Here is a 19,924-nt window from a genome sequence, read left to right on the forward strand (position 1 = left end):
CCTTCCTTCCTTCCTTCCTTCCTTCCTTCCTTCCTTCCTTCCTTCCTTCCTTCCTTCCTTCCTTCCTTCCTTCCTTCCTTCCTTCCTTCCTTCCTTCCTTCCTTCCTTCCTTCCTTCCTTCCTTCCTTCCTTCCTTCCTTCCTTCCTTCCTTCCCTTCCTTCCTTCCTTCCTTCCTTCCTTCCTTCCTTCCTTCCTTCCTTCCTTCCTTCCTTCCTTCCTTCCTTCCTTCCTTCCTTCCCGCTCGCACCGTGGGACTTACCGCGCTGGGCCGCGCTGCCTCTTTAAACGCCCCCCCCCCGCCCTCCTCTGAGGTTAGGGAGTAACAGTGTGCGCGGGGGGGCGCGGGCTCGGGAGGCGCATGCGCAATCGCGCTGTCTGGCGCATGCGCACCTGGCACGGCCATGAGGGTGCTGGTGGGTGAGTGGGGGCGCGGCGGGGTCCGCACGGTCGGTACGCGGAGCCCCCTCGGCAGTGCGCGTTGTGCTGCAGGGACGGGGTTTCGGCCAGGCCGCTGCCGGGACCGGGGTGGGCGCGGGAGGCCGCCCGGCGGAGGGGACTAGTGCTGAGCCGGGCTGCGGGGCGCTGCGCACGGCAGCTGCGTGCGGGGGCTCTGAGGGGGCCGTGGTTGGGAAAGGGGGGCGGGCCTGGACTGAGGGCGCTGCGGAGAGCGGTTGGGGCCATTTGTCCGTGTATGTCTGTCCCCTCCCTGGGCTAGGGGTAGGACATGGCCCATGGCGCCCGGACACGGGGGAGTGGAGGCCCTCAGGGCTGGGCTGTGGTACGGGGGAGCTGAGCACGGGCGTCTGGGCCCAGGGTGATGTCCCCGGGGCACTGGCCATGGTAATGGGGGTGCCTGTGCAGGCCTTGGGGTGCTAATCAGCGTACCAGATCTGTAATGTCCTGTCTTTCTCCTAGGTGGTGGGACTGGCTTTGTGGGCAGAGCCCTGACTCAGTTGCTGCGGAGCCGTGGGCATGAAGTGACCCACGTCTCACGACAAGGGGGCAAGGGTCGGATCAGCTGGGTATGAGATGAAAGCGGTCACAGGAGGGAGAATGTGTCAGGGCTTAGGAACAAGCCCGCTTGCCCTGGCCTGCCATGGCATGCAGGGAGTCTGCAGTGGGGAATCTGGCTCCTGTGGGTGTACTCTTGGGCTCCTGGGTGCTCCATGGGTCATAGTCATTGGGATGGGGACCGCTGTAGCTCCAAGGAGCAAAACCTTCTCCATTCATGCTTGTGCTCCAGGCAGTTTCCTGCAGTGGTTGGGAAGGAGCTGGCTGGAGTTCTTAGCAGCCAGCCCTGCTTGGTTGCTGCAAGGGCTTGAGCAGAGGGGAGGCTGGGCGTGTGATGTCTCTGTTACCCCTTCCTAGGAAGAGTTGTCCTATTCAGGATTGCCCCTGTGTGATGCTGTGGTGAACTTAGCTGGTGAAAATGTCCTCAACCCTTTCCGCAGGTAACTTGATCTTCCATAGTGCTGCTAGGACAAGGTGAAGGCAGTACAGCCCAGTATTGTCACAGAATGTGGAAGGGATCTGGGGAGGAAACAGGGTGTCCAGGAAGCACTTGGGTTACCTAACCATTGACATCTGGGTCCTCAAGTATCCAAAACATTTTGGGCCTGTTAAGTTCTGGGAGACCTTTGGAAGACAGGTTCTCTTCTGGATTGATAGTTTGAGGCCAGGCAAAGTAGTTCCATGTTTCCAAAATGACAGTGGATGCCTGCATTTAGATAATGCAAAATCAGAACCAAAGTTTGACTTCTATGAGGGTGTTTTTGGAAATGCCTCCACCAGATGCTTGCGAAGAATTCACCACACCCAGCTCTGGTGTCCAGCTCCTCTGCTACCTTTGTCCTAAGGCAATCCAAAACCCACAGCCTTTTGTGGGAAGTGGAGAGCCACCATCTCCCAAAGTCCCCATGCATTTAGGTAGTAAGATGCTATGTCCTCTCCCTGCTCTGGGATGGGGGAGGAAATTCACGTGACCTCTGCTATGCTCGTGAGCAAGTGTCTGCTGGGCCCCCCCCCCCCTAGCTTAGGGCTGTTGTTTCCTTGGATGTCCTTGTGGGGACAATAATCAGTGACACTCCCTTTCCCAGATGGAATGATGCCTTCTGCAGGGAAGTCATCAGCAGCCGGGTTGAGACCACCAGGACCTTGGCGAAAGCCATTGCTGATGCTGAACAGCCACCTCGTGCTTGGGTCCTTGTCACCGGCGTAGGTATTGGTTTGGCCTGGCCAAGGCATGACTCATGCTGACCTGGAGTGGTATACCTCCAGACAGAAACACACTTATGGGGGTACACATCTTGCCTTGAAATGCCAGCTTTATTGCTATCAGTGTCACTGTGTTTAGGCAAGCCTAAAGTTTAGGCAAGCTGATCAAGCTTTTTGGAACTGCTAGAGGAATTTGGGTCCCTGTGCTTTCTCTTGATGTCATTAGGACAGGACCTTTTTTCCATTTTCCTGTGGAAGCCTTTAGATATCCTGTAGAACCAGTATGTTGAAGCAGGGCCTCAGCTGAATCCACCTGCATTTCTCCAGCTTTGCATTTCTTCGTGCTCTTAAAGCTGCCACAATTTAGCATCTGTGATGCCCAGTTTTAGAGCAAGCACCTTTCCGTGCAGCCAGCTCAGTGCATTGCTTGCTGTTATATTTGGTTCTTGGGGCTGCCAGCTCAGTGTATTAGTGTATTCCACTGAACTTGCAGAGCGCATTGGTAGTTCAAAAACTCGTCAACATTGCCATCAGAGAGACATTGTGCTGTTGATATGAGGATGTCCCTGTTGAGTTCTGGGCTCCTGGAGGCAGGGAAGAGGGTCCATTTTGGGAAAGGGGGGTGGCTGCTGTCATGATACAACCCTGACCCCTTTCTGCTCTTACACCCGCAGGCTATTATCGCCCTAGTCCCACAGCTGAGTATACTGAGGACAGCCCTGGGGGGGATTTTGACTTCTTCTCATGCCTGGTGAGCTCCTGGGAGGCTGCAGCTGTCATTCCTGGGAGCCCAACTCGTGGTGTTGTGGTGAGATCTGGTGAGATGGGGCATCATGCCTGTTCAGGGTGGCTCTGCTTTGGTGCTGGGGCAAGACAGGGAAGAGGAGGGAAAAGAACATCAGGTCTTGTGCCTCTCCTTGTTGGGGTACTGTTCCAGTCCAGTCCTCTAAGGATTGTCTCCTGGTTGTAGATCTGGGGGCAAAGGGGGCTTTTGTCTTTTGTTGTGGATGGTCCTGGTCTCACTCTGTTCTCTCCACAGGGGTAGTGCTGGGCCAAGGTGGTGGTGCAATCTCTCAAATGCTCTGGCCTTTCTGGCTGGGACTAGGAGGCCCCTTGGGCTCTGGGCTCCAGCCTTTCCCATGGATCCACGTTCAGGACCTGGCTGGGATCGTGTGTCATGCCTTGGAGAGTGAGTGTCTGCAAGGTGTCCTCAACGGTGTCTCCCCATCTTCCTCTGCCACCTCCAATGGCACCTTTGCTCAGGAGCTTGCTGCAGCCCTGGGGCGCCCAGCACTGCTGCCAGTGCCTGCTTGGGCTGTGCGGGCTGTCTTTGGGGCAGAGCGGGCTGTGATGCTGTTGGAGGGCCCGCGGGTAGTGCCAAAGCGCACCCTGGAGAGCGGCTACCATTTCATCTTCCCTGACCTGACTGGAGCTCTGAAGGACATTGTGGCTTGAGGATCCCTCAGTTGGGCTGGGTTGGGTCTTGTTTTTGTGAGCTCCCTGGCTCACATGCCTGCCCCTGGGTCAAAGAGCGTAGCCCTGCCACTTCTTGACACTTCCCCATCCCCATACAGAGAGGGTGAGCCTTCTGTCTCTATTTGTGCATCCCCAGTTTAGGAGTCATCCCTCTTATTGCCAGTTGCAATCTCCACATCACCTGCATTTGAGGAAGGGCACAAGCCCCTCTAAGGATTCTGACTGCTGAATCTGCCATCTTCTCTTTTCCACAGTGTGCATGTGAGCTGCTTGCAGAGCAGCTGAAAGGTATAATGTCTCTTGCCCTGAGAGACAGAGGTGGCAGCAGGAAAGAGGTGTTCAAGTGTTGCCATTCTCCATGTTACTGCAAGTCCCTCTTCCTGTTTTTTCCCATGTCTTTTCCCCATGGTCATGTAGAGACCTAGTTATGCTCTTCTGCTTTGCTTTTCTCAGTCTTAAAGGGAATGGAGTTGTGGTTGTGTGATCCATCTGTTGATCCATTTGAGCGAAGATCCTAATGTTGCTGGATATGGATGTCTTGGAGACCTTGCCATCTCCTTTCTTGTGGTTGCTCTGTGCTGGTATCAAGTTGCTGTGTCAGAACTTCCAGCTGAGTTTAGGCCTAAGAGTCGCACCCCTCCAGGGTTGCATAACCCTGATGCTGTGATGGGGATGAAGGAGGGCACTGCTTTGCTAGCCTGTAGGGACAAGGATGGCATGGGACTGTTGCCCCTGGACTGCTCTTGAGGCCTTGCATAAGTGTCCACTACATCTGAGCTCATGCTGGTGAGAAACTGGGTGGTTCATCTTGGTGTGAGATAGTGCAAGGCACTGCTTTAGTTTACAGGGAACACTTCAGCCACTGCCTTCGTTGTAGTTATACCAGATTGGGTTGTTTTCCCTTATTCATCCCATGAGGTGGTACTTGTGTTCAAGGACTTCCCACTGATTGGGCAGTGAGAATATCCAGGCTGCTTGGGCTGCCTCAGGAAGCTGCACCTCTTCTCTTTTGGAGAACATTGCAAGTTCATCATCTCATGAAATATGTTCACATGCTTCCTTTAACCCATTTTCATATGCCTAAGGGGGTTGCTGGATGTGAAGTCTACAGAGCAGTTAAGTTCGTTATAGCACTGCTTCTGGAGAAATATCCCTAGTGTGGAGTAATTTGGGACTAGAAAAATGTATTAAAAAGCACTTCAGGCAGTTAAAAAGACCTATTCTACTCCTGAAATAAGAAACCATCCAGAACAAGAGCTGTCCACATATTTCTGATTTATGCCAGGTTAATGTAGTCGCAGTAGCTGAAGGGGCAATCTTGGTGGAGTCTAGACTCCCCAGTCATCTGCCTGTTTGCTCAGTCCAAGCTGGGGACAGAATGGCAATCTGCTGACTTGCCAGGCAGAAAAATTAGAGTGGGACTGTCCTGGAATTGGAGGTAGTCCTTGCAGTCAGTGTGAGTGTAGTCAGTGTGAGCACAGCCAGGTGAGCTGGGACTTTGGGAATAGCTATGAAACTAACATTGCCTGAGATACTCCCTGTGCTTGTGTCTGTGCTTCCTGTGAGTTAGGTCACCGTCCCATGTGCCTCAATTTCCTGTCCTCGAGAGTGGGCTGACCTACTCTGAGTTACAGGCCCAGTTCATTGTGGGGACAGTCAGCAGTGCTTCATCTTCAGTTACTCCAGCTACCTTTTTAGAGTCCTGTGCTTCAGTCTGCTTCCCCAGATGTGGGCTACAGCATCCTTCTGTCAGGCAAGCTGGTTAGCCAGCCCAATTAGGTTGTTTCTGTACATGTATGTACCTTGATGATTGCAGCAGCTTTGGGTTGTGATTGGAAATAAAGACAAGTATGGCTGGAGAAGCACTGGCAACCTGCAGCTCTTCTAAAAGATGGTTGCATATCCCATGAAAGACCACTACTAAGCAGAGTTCCCAGGCCTCACACTCCCTGCCTGGTTGGGTAACTCACTCAGGATCTTGATGGGTTGTCTCTGCATGACGTTTGGCTTAAACACATGACACTTAAATGAGCTGCTGACACTGAATCCCAGTATGGGAGCTGAAAACACTGGCTGCTGGGTGCAATTAGGACTTTCCGTCATGATAAATTCACACACACACCATGCCCCTTTGTCTACTGTGCTGCCAGAAAACATCTGTATTAGGCTGACAGCAAGCTGAGATCTAGATTGGACCACTGTCTCTTTTTGACGACCGTAAACAAACCCTGGCCCCCAGGCTGCAAGACTTTGTGATTTTAAGTATAGGTCTTGTGCTGTCCCGATGCAGGCATAGCCAGGTCTGTAGAGCTCAGTGACAGCAGAGTGTTTCTGCAAGCATGTCTGAGCCGACTGCAGTACTTCAGCTGTGCTTTGAAGATTTACTCTGACTTGGGGCAAATTTCTCTGTTCTTTTAGAGGTGAATGCTTATAATTGTTAAGACATGTCAAGAGTGGCTGCTGCCTTCAGCAGCCCCAGCCCAGGATCCTCCTGCCTGGCCGCTGTCCGCCCAGCCTGGTGCCCAGGTGCCAGCTGAGGAACACAGCTGCTTCTTTCCTGTTGGCAGGTTCAATGAACCCTGAAGCTGAGCACCTATCAGAGGCACGTGCACACACACGGGGAAATGACACACAGGCAGATGGCACTGACATGGCTGGTCACACAGATGGCCCCAGCTGAGACGCTTCTGTCAGCAGCACCCGCACAGGACCCATGTAACACAAGTGTAGCCAGCCATGTCCCTTCCCACTCGGGCTGGCAGACGCACATGACACCCCCAGGGTTCACAAGCACATCCACACTCATGAGTCCCTCAAGCACTGGCAAAACCCTTCTCTCCACCCAGCACCCTTACCTAGGCTCTAGACCCACCCCACAGGTCCCCTGCTTGCCGGCTGGTCCAGCTTAATCCACCAAACACGCAGCACTCGCGCACTCATCGCAACGGCACCCCACACTCATGGGTACCCCCAGGTACCAGCATGGACTTTCTGCCCACCCGATGCCACTGCCTGGACCCAAGACCTCCTACCTGACAGCTGGTCCAGCTTGAAGTTTGCTGGTGGATACACGGACACACCTGGTTTGTGGGAGATACGGACGCCTCCCCTGGCATCCAGCACCAGGCACCCAAGCTGTGAGCTGCTGTCCTACTCCAGCTGCTGGTGTGGAGCCCCTCGCTCCCCCCCACTTTCTGGTCTCCCCTGTAACTGGTTTTGTGGACACACAGAGTTACCCCCAGAGCGGCTGTAGGGTGGGCCTGCACTGTCTCCAGTAGCTGACCCCACAGGCCAGGGGTGCCGGCTCCCCCACTCTGACTTCAGTAGCTGGCACCAAATCCACTCGCACTGGTCCCCCACTAGCTGGCACTTAGTCCCTGCAGCACACATACATGGGGTAGAGTGAGATTATGCAGAGAGAGTTATGAAAAAGGTTTAATAAGACAGGACAGGCTGTGGTGGGCAAGTGTAGAGCTCAGTCAGACTAGCACTGACTGGCCTGGGTTCACACCTGACCAGCCTCTGTTACACCCCTTTTCTGTTTACCGCCCTCTTTGTTGCTTCCAGCTCCCCCTCCCCTGCACATCCCCTCAACAGCTGGCACAGTCCCATTGGCTCTATCCAACATCCTGGAACTTGCAGGTTTGCATCCTTACCAATTGCAATGTTCTGGTTGCCCATAGCTTCTTGAGAGCTCATCAATTAGTGTGACTGGCAACGTTTGTTTCAGGTTATTGTCTTTGTTAATGTTGATTGGTCAGGTTTTATGACTCTGTGTCTCCCTCCTCTTGCTTATCTTGCCAACTGTAAAAATAAATGTTCTCAGATTCGCTCCACACATCCTACCAATTAGGGTGTCTGGTCAGGTTTGTTCTCATCACAACCTTCCTGACCATGTGTCAGGTTTATCTCTGTTCTTGTTTATGGCTCCTTTGACCAGATAGCCTTAAAAAAGCAGACATGCTCCTTCCGTATCAGAAGCTGCACCACTCCTCACTCCCATAAATGGGCCCTGCTGTGGGCTGCACGCATTAGGGCAGGAGCCTGACTCCTCTGAACATTGACTGTGGCGGGGGGTGCATGTGAAGGGCTGTGGTTGCCCCATCAGAGGCAATAGACCTACTGAGGCACTTAAGATCAGTAACACTTCTGTAAGTGTAACAGTTTGTATAGGCAAGTCCAGTTGTTTGGCTTTGATATCTGCATCTCTCCAGGCACCCACTCATGGGATGTCTGTGGCCAGGTGGATCCTGCAGTTTTGGTCTCATTCCGGCAGAGCTGAGTGATCCGCACTGGTGACCTGCTTCAGGGTTAGCTCTGTGCTGACTGCGGAGTCGCATCGCAACATCAGTCTTCCCGGCAAGTGCTTGAGCCACATTGCCCAGGTCACAGAAGGAAGGGACTGGGAGAATTCAGAACCACCCACTGTAGGAGAAGATCAGGTTCAAAGAATACCTAAGGAACCTGAAGGTGCACAAGTCCATGGGACCTGATGGGTTGCATCCGCGGGTCTTGAGGGAGCTGGCGGATGAAGTGGGCACTCTCCATCATATTTGAGAAGTCCTGGTAGTCTGGCGAAGTTCCCACTGACTGGAAAAGGGGAAACATAACCCTCATTTTTAAGAAGGGTAAAAAGGCACACCCAGGAAACTACAGGCCGGTCACTCTCACCTGGCAAGATCATGGAGCGGACCCTCCTGGAGGCTATGCTCAGGCACATGGAAAATAAGGAGGTGATTGGTGACAACACGGCTTCACTAAGGGCAAATTGTGCCTGACAAATTTTGGTGGCATTCTATGATGGAGTTACAGCATCGGTGGATAAGGGAAGGGCAACTGACATCATCTACCTGGACGTGCGCAAGGCATTTGGCACTGTCCCGCATGACATCCTTGTCTCTAAATTGGAGAGACATGGATTCGAGGGATGGACCATTTGGTGGATAAGGAATTGGCTGGATGGTCGCACTCAAAGAGTTGTGATCAACGGCTCAATGTCTGAGTGGAGAACAGTGACGAGTGGCGTTCCTCAGGGGTCGGTACTGGGACCGGCACTGTTCAACATCTTTGTCGGCGACCTGGACAGTGGGATCGAGTGTACCCTCAGCAAGTTTGCCAATGACACCAAGCTGTGTGGTGCGGTCAACACACTGGAGGGAAGGGATGCCATCCAGAGGGACCTTGACAGGCTGGAGAGGTGGGCCCATGTGAACCGCATGAAGTTCAACAAGGCCAAGTGCAAGGTCCTGCATGTGGGTCGGCGCAATCCCAAGCACGACTATAGGCTGGGCGAGGAATGTATTGCAAGCAGCCCTGAGGAGAAGGACTTGGGGGTATTGATTGATGAGAAGCTCAACATGAGCTGGCAGTGTGCGCTTGCAGCCCAGAAAGCCAACTGTGTCCTGGGCTGCATCAAAAGAAGTGTGACCAGCAGGTCGAGGGAGGTCATTCTGCCCCTCTACTCAGCTCTTGTGAGACCCCACCTGGAGTACTGCGTCCAGCTCTGGGGGCCTGTCGTGGTTTAGGCCCAGCCGGTAGCTGGGTGCCACGCGGCTGCTCACTCACCCCTCCCCCAGCGGGATGGGAGAGGAGAAGTCTAACAAAAGGCTTGGGTCGAGATAAGGACAGGGGGAGATCACTCGCTAATTACCGTCAGGAGCAAAACAGACTGAATGTAGAGAGGAGATTCATCTAATTTATTACTAGGCAAAACAGAGTAGAGCAATGAGAAAATACAATCAAGTCTTAAAACACCTCCCCCCACCCCTCCCATCTTCTCGGGCTCAACTTCACTCCCGGCTTCAACCTCCTCCCCCCTCAGCGGCACAAGGGGGCAGGGAATGGGGGTTGCGGTCAGTTCAGCACACATTGTCTCTGCCACTTCTTTGTCCTCAGGGGGAGGACTCCTCTCAACATTCCCCTGCTCCAACATGGAGTCTCTCCCACGGGCTACAGTCCTTCACAAACCGCTCCAGCGTAGTCTCTCCCACAGGGTGCCGACCTTCAGGAGCAGACTGCTCCAGCGTGGGGTCTCTCCCACAGGGTGCAGACCTTCAGGAGCAGACTGCTCCAGCGTGGGGTCCCTCCCACAGGGTCACACGTCCTGCCAGCAAACCTGCCCTGGCGTGGGCTCCCCTCTTCACGGGTCTACCGGTCCGGCCCGGACTTGCTCCAGTGTGGGCTTCCCACGGGCCACAGCCTCCTTCAGGTGCCTCCACCTGCTCCAGCGTGGGGTCCTCCACGGGCTGCAGGTAGAATCTCTACACCCCCTCATCCTTCCTCCATGGGCTGCAGGGGACAGCCTGCCTCACCATGGTTTTCACCACGGGCTGCAGGGGGATCTTTGCTCTGGTGTCTGGAGCACCTCCTCCCCCTCCTTCCTCACTGACCTTAGTGTCTCCAGAGTTTCTTACATCTTCTCGCTCCTCTCTCTGGTTGCAAAAACTTCCTTTAACTCCTTTGTTTTCTTTTTAAATATGTTATCACAGAGGCGCTGATTGGCTTGGCCTTGGCCAGGGGCGGATCCATCTTGGAGCCGGCTGGCATTGGCTCCATCAGACACAGGGGAAGCTTCTAGCAGCTTCTCACAGAAGCCACCCCTGTAGCCCCTCCCACTACCAAAACCTTGCCACACAAAACCCAACACAGGGCCCCAGTCCAAGAGAGACATTGAGCTGTTGGAGCGAGTCCAGAGGAGGGCCACGAAGGTGATCAGAGGGATGGAGCACCTCTCCTGTGAGGACAGGCTGAGAGAGTTGGGATTGTTCAGCCTGGAGAGGAGAAGGCTCCAGGGAGATCTAATTGCGGCTTACCAGTACCTGAAGGGGGCCTACAGGAAAACTGGTGAGGGACTGTTTATGAGGGAGTGTAGTGACAGGAGAAGGGGTAATGGGTTTAAGCTGAAGGAGGGTCGATTTAGATTAGATGTTAGAAGTAAATTCTTTACTGTTAGAGTGGTGAGGCACTGGCACAGGTTGCCCAGAGAGGTTGTGGATGCCCCATCCCTGGAAGTGTTTAAGGCCAGGATTGATGAGGCTTTGGGCAATGTGGTCTAGTGGAGGGTGTCTGTGCCCATGGCAGGGGGGCTTGGAACTAGATGATCTTTGAGGTCCCTTCCAACCCAAACCATTCTATGATTCTGTGATCAAAGACAGCAAGGCTTAATTCTTAGTTTTTGGAACCCGTGGTAGTTCTGCACTATTTGTAACATTAGTCCATGTTACACGTTCTTTCACAAATGGTAAGACATTGCTGTTTTCCTAATTAAGGTTGGTATTTCTCTTCCCATACCCTTTCATTTCCCGTGAACCATGGCTCAGACTTGCCTGGGACAATTTTCTGAGATTTTAGGGGCATGTTATGACTGCCTCTCCTATAGGTATCCTGGTCTAACCCAAATGTCCCATCTCACGACTTAAAGAACTGTAAATCAGAAGCTGGAATCCAAGACAAATATGTACCTCCCAAATTCCTCAATGTAGTCTCCAACCACATACGCACACCCGCCTCTGCCAGACCTGCATGTAGGGACCATGTGTTGGTTCAACCCCACCCGCCCCATGTGTTCACAGAAACACATGGACAGAGCCATGCACATCACTCCAAATTGAAAATGGCAGACTATGTGTTTGGGGGCTGGGAAGGGAAAGAAAAGCTACTGTCAAGGACAAGTCTGTCATTCAATCCAGTTATTTCCTTTTCAAGTTCTGGTTCTTCAAAGGATTACTTGTAAGACAAATCCAAAGGCCCTAACAAAGCCATTAGTTACAACATTTCAGGATACTGACTTTTCATATTGGGTAACATGCTAATCTGCCCTCATGGTTTATGAGTCTTTGGTGAAGGCTAGCATGGACATATATGTTGTTCCTCTTTCTGTACTCCCAAAGCCATTTTGCCTGCAATTTACACCTGACCGGCCCTTTTTATACCCCTTTCATCAACACCCTGTGTCCCCTTCCCCTGTACATCCCTCATGGATTTGTACAGTTCTATCTATTTCACACCTCTTCCAGCCTGTGTCTGCATCCAGGGTCTCCCGTGTTTCACTTAATTGTCGCAAAGTCCATGTTGATCTTCCTGGAAGTGGCACCTGTGGTTTCTTGATAGGCTATCAATTAGTGTGAACGGCAAGGTTTGTTTCTTTCCATTATCTCCATCTATTTTATGAGGTTTGTGCCTGTATTTTGGTTATTGTGTCCATTTCTTATCATCCCATTTGAGGATGTCCCCAGTCAGATAAACTCACTGGAGTAAACATTCTCACACTCCTGCATGTGCACATCAATTAGTGTGGCTGACCAGGTTTGGTTCTCATCGCTGCCTCCCTTATTAGTCAGGTTTGTGTCCCTGTATGTTCTTGTTTACGGCTTTCTCCATTCCTTGTTATCCTTTTTTGCATTGAGAAGGTCCTTGACTAGATACCCTTAAAGCAGCAGATACTCTCCTTTCACATACCCTTACCTGTGTAAGTGAGGCAAGGGGCTCAGTGCTGGCAGTTGGAGCAGAACCATGGGTGACAGCCCGTGTGCCTGGCTGCTGTGAGAGCAAGTGTCTGTATCCCCCACAAACCATGTGTGTGGAGTTTGTGTTTCTATTCACCACCAAACTTCAAGCTGGACCAGCATTCAAGTATGAGGCCCCAGGTCTGGGCAGGGGCATCAGGTGGGCAGAGGGTCCATCCTGGTATCCAGGGGTACCTGTGAGTGTGGGGTGCCTGTGGGACGAGTGTGTGAGTGCTGTGTGTTTGGTGGATTGAGCTGGACCAGCCGGCGAGTAGGGGACCTGTGGGGTGGGTCAGAGGGCTGAGGCCCAGGTAGGGATGCTGGGTGGAGAAAGAGGTTATGCTGGTGCTCGAGGGACCTGCAAATGTGCATGTGCTTGTGCAGCCTGACAGTCTCGTGTGTGTACCTGCACTAGTGGCCTCCTGTCTCTGCCAGACCCAGAAGAGGAGGGGATGTGGCTGTCTGTGCTTGTGCGTTATATGTGTCCTGTGTGGGGGTGCTGTTGATGCAGCACCTTGGCTGTCCCACTGTGACCAGCTGTGGGTGTCATCTGTGTCTCTGTCTCTGTTTGTGTCCATGTGGAGAATCTGGGGAACTACAGGCCTGTCAGTCTGACCTCAGTACTGGGGAAGGTTATGGAGCAGATCATCTTGAGTGACATCATGCAGCATGCACAGGACAACCAGGTGATCAGGCCCAGTCTGCATGGGTTTATGAAAGGCAAGTCCTGTTTGACTAACCTGATCTCCTTCTATGACAAGGTGACCTACTTAGTGGATAAGGGAAAGGCTGTAGATGTTGTCTACCTAGACTTTAGTAAATCCTTTGACACTGTTTCCCACAGCATTCTCCTGGAGAAACTGTCTGCTCATGGCTTGGATGGGTGTACTCTTCACTGGGTAAAAAACTGGCTGGATGGCCAGGTCCAAAGAATCGTGGTGAATCCAGTTGGTGGCCAGTCACAAGAGGTGTTCCCCAGGGCTCAGTACTGGAGCCAGTTCTGTTTAATATCTTTATCAATGATCTGGATGAGAGGATCAAGTGCACTCTCAGTAAGATGACACCCAACTGGGCAGGAGTGTTGATCTACTTGAGGGTAGGAAGGCTCTACAGAGGGATCTGGATAAGCTGGATCGATGGGCTAAGGCCAAATGTATTAGGTTCCACAAGGCTCAGTGCCAAGTCCTGCACTTGGGTCACAACAACCCCGTGCAGTGCTACAGGCTTGAGGAAGAGTAGCTGGAAAGCTGCCCAGCAGAAAAGGACCTGAGGGTATTGTTGATAGGCGGCTGAATATGAGCCAGCAGTGTGCCCAGGTGGCCAAGGCAGCCAACAGCATCCTGGCTTGTATCAGAAATAGTGTGGCCAGCAGGACTAGGGAAGTGATTTTCCCTTTGTACTCGGCACTCTTCACTAAAAGGGTTGGAACAGGCTGTCACGGGAAGTGGTTGTGTCACCATCCCTGGAGGGATTTAAAAGCCGTGTAGATGTGGCGCTTAGGGACAATGGTGGACTTGTTAGGTTAATGGTTGGACTCAATGATCTTAAGGGTGTTTTCCAACCTAAGGATTCTACGATTCGGTGATTCTGTATGGTTGTTAAATGTGGAAGGCATCTTGTGCAGGTCCCCAGAGCTCACTCAGCTTGTGCAGGCTCATTAGCCCCAACTCTGGATTTTTTTTCCTTTTTTCCCCTAAAGATGTTAGCATCCTCTGCTACCCTTCATAAGAGAAATCTGACTGTAGCCTAAAATTATCTTACACCCATCTGCAAGAGGAAGAGTCAGAAAGCTGGTGTATGTATTGACCTCAGCAGGGCAGGGCTCCTCAGCGGTGGAAAAGAGGATCTTTGGACCTGCACTATGACAGGGAAGGTATTTTGATCCCCAGAAAAGCCATGGTGTAGAAACATGAGCTCTGAAGGGCCAGGAGGGGACAATAGCTGCAGTGAGTCCTAAAGTCATGCATGTGAAGGTGCTGCTCTGTTCCCATATTTAGCTTCACTTGCAATTAGCAAGAGTCACTGTGAGATGATCTGCAACTGTGCTGCTGGAGTTTTGGACTCTTCTGGGCTTTAAATGATCCTGGGGTTAAGCCAAATGTGGGAAATGATTGCGGAGAGATGCAAGGTATGGTGAAGAAACTCCTGCCCATTGGATGTGACAAGAGGCTGAAGGACCTGAATCCCATGCATGGTCAACTTTCTCTGACCTCTCTTTTCCACTGAGCAATCTGAGTTCCTTCAACCACAGAAAAGGACAAGAAGCTCCACACAGCAGATGAGAAGGATCGGGCTGAACTTCTGTCCCAGGTTCTGAGGCCCTCTGCCTCTGCAGTATTTGGTTTTCAGCAATAGTCTTTGTGTTTCTACATCCTCTGATAATCAGTGTGTGCAGTTCTGGGCCCCACAATTTAAGAAGGATATGAAGGTCCTTCAGTGCATCCAGAGGACAGCAACAAAGGTGGTGAAAGGGCTGGAAGGCATGTCCTATGAGGAGCAGCTAAGGACTTTGGGTTTGTCTGTTGTGGAGAAAAGGAGGTTGAGGGGTGGCCTCATTGCTCTCTGCAGCTTCCTGAGGAGGGGATGTGGACAGGGAGGTGCTGAGCTCTTCTCCCTGGGACCCAGGGACAGGATGCCTGGGAATGGTTCAAAGCAGTGTTAGGGAAGATTCAGACTTGACATTTGGAAACATTTCCTTACCAAGAGGGTGGTCAAACTGAAAGTTCTTAGAGACGTGTTCAATGCCCTCAGCCTGTCAATGTTTGTAATGGATTTGGACAATGCCCTTAAAAACAAGCTTTCACTTTTGATCAGCCCTAAAGTGGTCAGGCAGTTGAACTAGATGATCATTATAGGTCCCTTACAACCAAACTTTTCTTTTTTCTTTTTTCTTTTTTCTTTTTTCTTTTTTCTTTTTTCTTTTCTTTTCTTTTCTTTTCTTTTCTTTTCTTTTCTTTTCTTTTCTTTTCTTTTCTTTTCTTTTCTTTTCTTTTCTTTTCTTTTCTTTTCTTTTCTTTTCTTTTCTTTTCTTTTCTTTTCTTTTCTCCTTTTCTTTTCTCCTTTTCTTTTCTCCTTTTCTTTTCTTTTTTTGTTTTTTTTTGTTTTCGTTTCTTTTCGTTTCATTTCTTTTTGTTTCATTTCATTTCATTTCATTTCATTTCATTTCATTTCATTTCATTTCATTTCTTTTTGTTTCTTTTCTTTTCTATTGTAAACTTAGTTTCTAAATATTAGTTTTTGCTCTGAAATGAAACTTGCCCACTTGAAATGGTCTAAACTTTTCTTTCTAGTATATCACAGAGTCTGATCATTGCCAAAAATGTCTGATCATTGCTATAATTAATAAAATTACATTTTTCTACACTGCTATCATTGACTCATTGAAATTCTTATTTTTGCTTTGCAGAAGAATTATTCAGGATTAAACTGCACTTCCCTAAGTTGTTGGGGAAGATGTACTTATGGTTTCCATTGCCTAATGAAGACCTAGCTTCACTGCTTTTCCCACGACACGTTTTGTCACACACCACTGTGCCCCATTCTGCAGGGAAGTGAGTTTTGTGAGGTATAGTTCTCTGTTGCTGCTCCAGCGGAGACTCCCAGCTCCTGCCTACATAGGTGCTGCTGGGAAATTTGTTGTGATACTATGGGATTTTAACCACCTAGAAATAAAATAGGAGAGCATTAAAAAAAACCCCTTCAGATCTTACACTTGCAATTTCTATGCCTAACTAATTATTCAGTGTATTTAATCATGAGAAGAATTAAACAAACTATCTTTATTGGAATGACCTCACTGACAAACTGACAAAGGTCAGAAAAACATTTGGAGGCTTACTGCTGCAGTGAAATGGGACAATTTGACCACAAGAACTTTTTCTTAAGAGAAAACAAGTTTTCTGCATGTTAAGATCCCCTGAAATGTCCCACAGCAATAACTTCCTGGGGAAAAATAGAGAAAAACCAAGCACGATTTCATCCTGTATTTGAAAAATATCTTTTCACAGGAAAGTGACTTCTCCTCCATGACAGTAATAGATTGTTTTTATTATTACCAGCATTGGCATTGTTGAACAGGATATGTAGGTGTGGAGATACCACTCCCTAACCCAAACTGCACACAAAGTGGGCATGAATTCACCACAAACAGTATGACTGCATTAAAAATATTTTCACTTGTTAAAAATTATATTTATTCTGTACTGAATCTTGAATCCCTGCCTTTCAGTTTTGGGGAACTACATAAAAATGAAAAATATTTCAAATGTACATGAATAAAAAAATAATACATATTATATATACACTATATTTCTGTCTTTCAGATTTTTACCAGAACTCAGTCTTATGCTAGGGAGATTACTGAGGCAAAAGAGAAAGTTTGTGTTTTAATTAAAAGCAGATTGTGTTCTCTTCTCTCCCCCCATACTTGTGCAAAAATATTCTGTTTTTACAGAAAATTAAAACAAAGTCTCTATACAGAAAGTTCTGGTCTCTACAGTTCTCTGAAATTCCATTTTCGGAATAAATTATTCATTTGTAGGGGAAAAGAAAAAATTCCTGGTTTATTCTGCATATGTCTTTTCCTTGTAAGAAATTAGATATTTTTTTTTTTTTTTCCCTCCAAATAGAAGCAGTAACTGCCCATCAGGGAAATGGCTCCAGTCATCTTGGGCTGGGGGCAGGGGGGTAGGCAGCTGCCTGCTTCTCTTAAAACTTCCTCACAGTGTCTCCAAACTCATTGGATATTATAACATTATTTTTCTAAAACCTTACGCACTATCTCCATAATTTTAATTCATGCCATTTATTTGACTGAAAAGAAGCTTGAAAAAGGACTGTGATGCAGGCATCTTTGTAGTCATCTAATGTAAGGAAATACCAGAAATTAGAAAGAAATTGGGATTGGGACTGAGCTAAACCATACTGTCCAATGAGTCTAACAAGGAGCAGCCTGACCGCAGTGCTATCCCCTTTAGGGTGAGCAGATTCCCTCTCCAGATTTCTTGACTGATGGGAACTGAAACAGCCACCTCACTCGTCCTTTATTTGATAGCGCACAGGCCACCTAGCCTAAAGTGAACTTATATGTCAGACCAGCCCAAATTGTAAGAGTGGGAGCTTAGGGAAAGCAGGTCCTGTGTGGGTGACTCTGTTGTCTATTTCTAGACAGAGAATCCCTGCATCTCCATGAACAAGCTTCAGCTCAGCTTAACTTCAAGTAATTGCTCTAGGTGAGGTGTATTCCAGGCAGAGGTGCTGCTGCACAAGCTGGTTGATACTCTAGAGGGAAAGGATGCCATCCAGAGGGACCTTGACAAGCTAGAGAGGTGAACCCATATGAACCCCATGAAGTTCAACAAGGCCAATTGCAAGGTGCTGCAGCTGGGTCAGGGCAATCCAGGAACAGGGTAGGGAGGGTGTTAAAAAAGACGTGAAGAAAGATACTGTAATACAAAGTGTTAGCACAAGCAAACAGAAAGAATTTCCACAGCAATATTTACCATTGCATTATTATTAGGAACTGATGATATATATATATATTGATGAGTCATTTCAGAAGGGAAATAAGAACACTGAACTGGATTAAGAAATGAAAGTTGAATGTACCCTTGACTGTTGTGACCATAGGACAGTGGAGTTTAAGATTCTCAGAAGACTGAGCAAAATAAACAGCAGAATTGCATCCCTGGCATTCTGAAAAGCAAATTTTGGCTTGTTCAGGTGCCTTCTTGGGATGATCCCAAGGAAAACTGCCCTGGAGGGTAAAGAGGCACAGGAAAACTGTTCTTTAATGTCAGCCTCCTCAGAACAGAATGCATTCAAATTTGCAGTAAGTCAAGCAAGTGCAAAAGAATGCCAGCATGGATGGACACAGATCTCCTGGCAGCTCTAGCACAAAAAGGACCTACACTGAAGGTAGAAGCACCAACAGAGGGTACTTCAGATCACAGAGACGTTGTCTGCCCATATAGGAACTGAGCCAGGAAAAGCCAATACTCAGCTGGAGCTGAGCCTTGCAACGGAGGTGAAGGGCAGGAAGAAATGTTTCTCAAAGTACATTGGCAGCAAAAGGCAGACTAAGCAGAGTGTGGGCTCATTGCTTAGTGGGGTTGGGGACCTAGTGATAGGGAATGTGGAAATGGCTTTTTGTATCAGTTTTCCATAGTAAGCTTTGCCCTCAGGCCTCTTAGGTCCCTGAGCTTTCTAGCTGAATTTGTGAAACAGTACCCATGGTTGAAGGAGATAAAGATAACGTAAGTCAATTAGACCTGTACAAGTCAATGGCACCACATTGGATTCATCCTACAGTGCTGAAAGAGCTGGCTCGTGTCACTCCAAAGCTGTACTCTCTCATCTTAAAATTGTCAATTGAGGGAGATTTCTGATGATTGTAAATAGGCAAATGCCACATCCATCTTCATAAATGGCAAGGAGGATCCAGGGAACTACAGGCTGATCAGTCTCACCTGGGAAGATTATGGGCTCATTGCTAAACACATGAAGGACAAGAAGGTGATTGGGAAGAGTTACAATGGGCATCCCAAGAACAAGTCATGTCCAACGAACTTCATATGATGAGGTGACTGGAACTGTGGATGAAGGCAGGGCAGTGAATGTTGTATACCTTGACTTTATTACATAGTCTCCCATAGCCTCCTTATCACCAAAGTGGTGGGATATGGGCTGGAATAGAGTTAAGCCTGGGAAAATGGGAGGGGTGGGGGGAAGGTGTTTTAAGGTTTGGTTTTATTTCTCATTACTGTACTCTGATTTGATTGGTAATAAATTAAATTAATTTTCCCAAACTGAGTCTGTTTTGCCTGTGATGGTAATTGGTGAGTGATCTCTCCCTGTCCTTTTCTCGACCCATGAGCCTTTTGTTATATTTTCTCTCCCCTGTGCAGATGAGAAGGGGGAGTGATAGAGCGGCTTTGGTGGGCACCTGGCATCCAGCTAGTGTCAACCCACCACAGTAATGCTTCCATGAGAAAACTGTGTTTACCACTGAGTTTCCTGCTCATTTAGTAAGTAAGCAAATTTCTAAATGTGAGATGGGGACAACATTCCCCTCACATCATCTTAGGAAGGTCAGTCACATGTTTTCCTGTTCTCCATGGAGTGTGCGGAATGGTGTAATTCGTAGGGCCCAATTACAGTTATTACAGTCTTCTGTAATAAATCACCTGCAAAGACAGTACCATGGCACTCCTGGATACTGACCATGCTAGGGGCCCTAACCATGCCACTGTTGTTCTCCTTTTCTCTCCTCACTTCTATTTAGCAATCAATCTAGTGTAGTTTCATCTCTAGGTTAACACACCTGAAAGCTAGCTTGGTAAACTTGTTTGTTATTTCTGCTTGTCATATAATTACAAAGGGTCTTTATAGTAGTGTCAGAGAAGAGGAGATTCTGTCTGCAGGAATATCTGATGTCACCTTGAGGATGTTGAGTGGAGGAGAAACCTTAGAAGTTTCTAGAACTGCCCCAGAAAGTGCTGCTGAGCATCAAACCACCTAACCTACAAGTGACCTATTCTGAGGCTCACGCTCAAAATTAGCATAGTCCTTTGGATCTCAAAGTCAGAGAAGTGTCCTATCTGCCCCACATGGTAGGCTAACGAGGCCCTGCAAAGTGTTTGTGGGGTAGGTACTGTGATGATGAAGGTTCTGTACACTGTGGGTGCAGCCACACTCCCCTCAAAGGGGCTAGCTATGGGCAGTATGGGTG

General features: G+C 49.2%; 1 protein-coding gene across 2 annotated transcripts; it reads left to right on the forward strand.

Annotated features, from left to right (window-relative positions):
• The first annotated feature begins 362 nt into the window (after nucleotides 1–362).
• Nucleotides 363–7,540, forward strand: SDR39U1 (short chain dehydrogenase/reductase family 39U member 1). 2 transcript variants are annotated; one of them, XM_054801775.1, is made up of 6 exons: nucleotides 363–414; nucleotides 917–1,023; nucleotides 1,370–1,452; nucleotides 2,098–2,219; nucleotides 2,890–3,033; nucleotides 3,255–7,540. In XM_054801775.1, the coding sequence occupies exons 1-6, from the start codon at nucleotides 384–386 to the stop codon at nucleotides 3,668–3,670; spliced, it is 903 nt and encodes a 300-aa protein (XP_054657750.1). In that variant the 5' UTR covers nucleotides 363–383; the 3' UTR covers nucleotides 3,671–7,540. The 2 variants fall into 2 exon arrangements, with proteins under 2 accessions (XP_054657750.1, XP_054657752.1); XM_054801777.1 differs by having other exon boundaries at nucleotides 366–418.
• The last annotated feature ends 12,384 nt before the right edge of the window (nucleotides 7,541–19,924 follow it).

The sequence above is a fragment of the Grus americana genome, chromosome 22, assembly GCF_028858705.1.
Source record: "Grus americana isolate bGruAme1 chromosome 22, bGruAme1.mat, whole genome shotgun sequence".
NCBI classification, from domain to species: Eukaryota; Metazoa; Chordata; class Aves; order Gruiformes; family Gruidae; genus Grus; species Grus americana.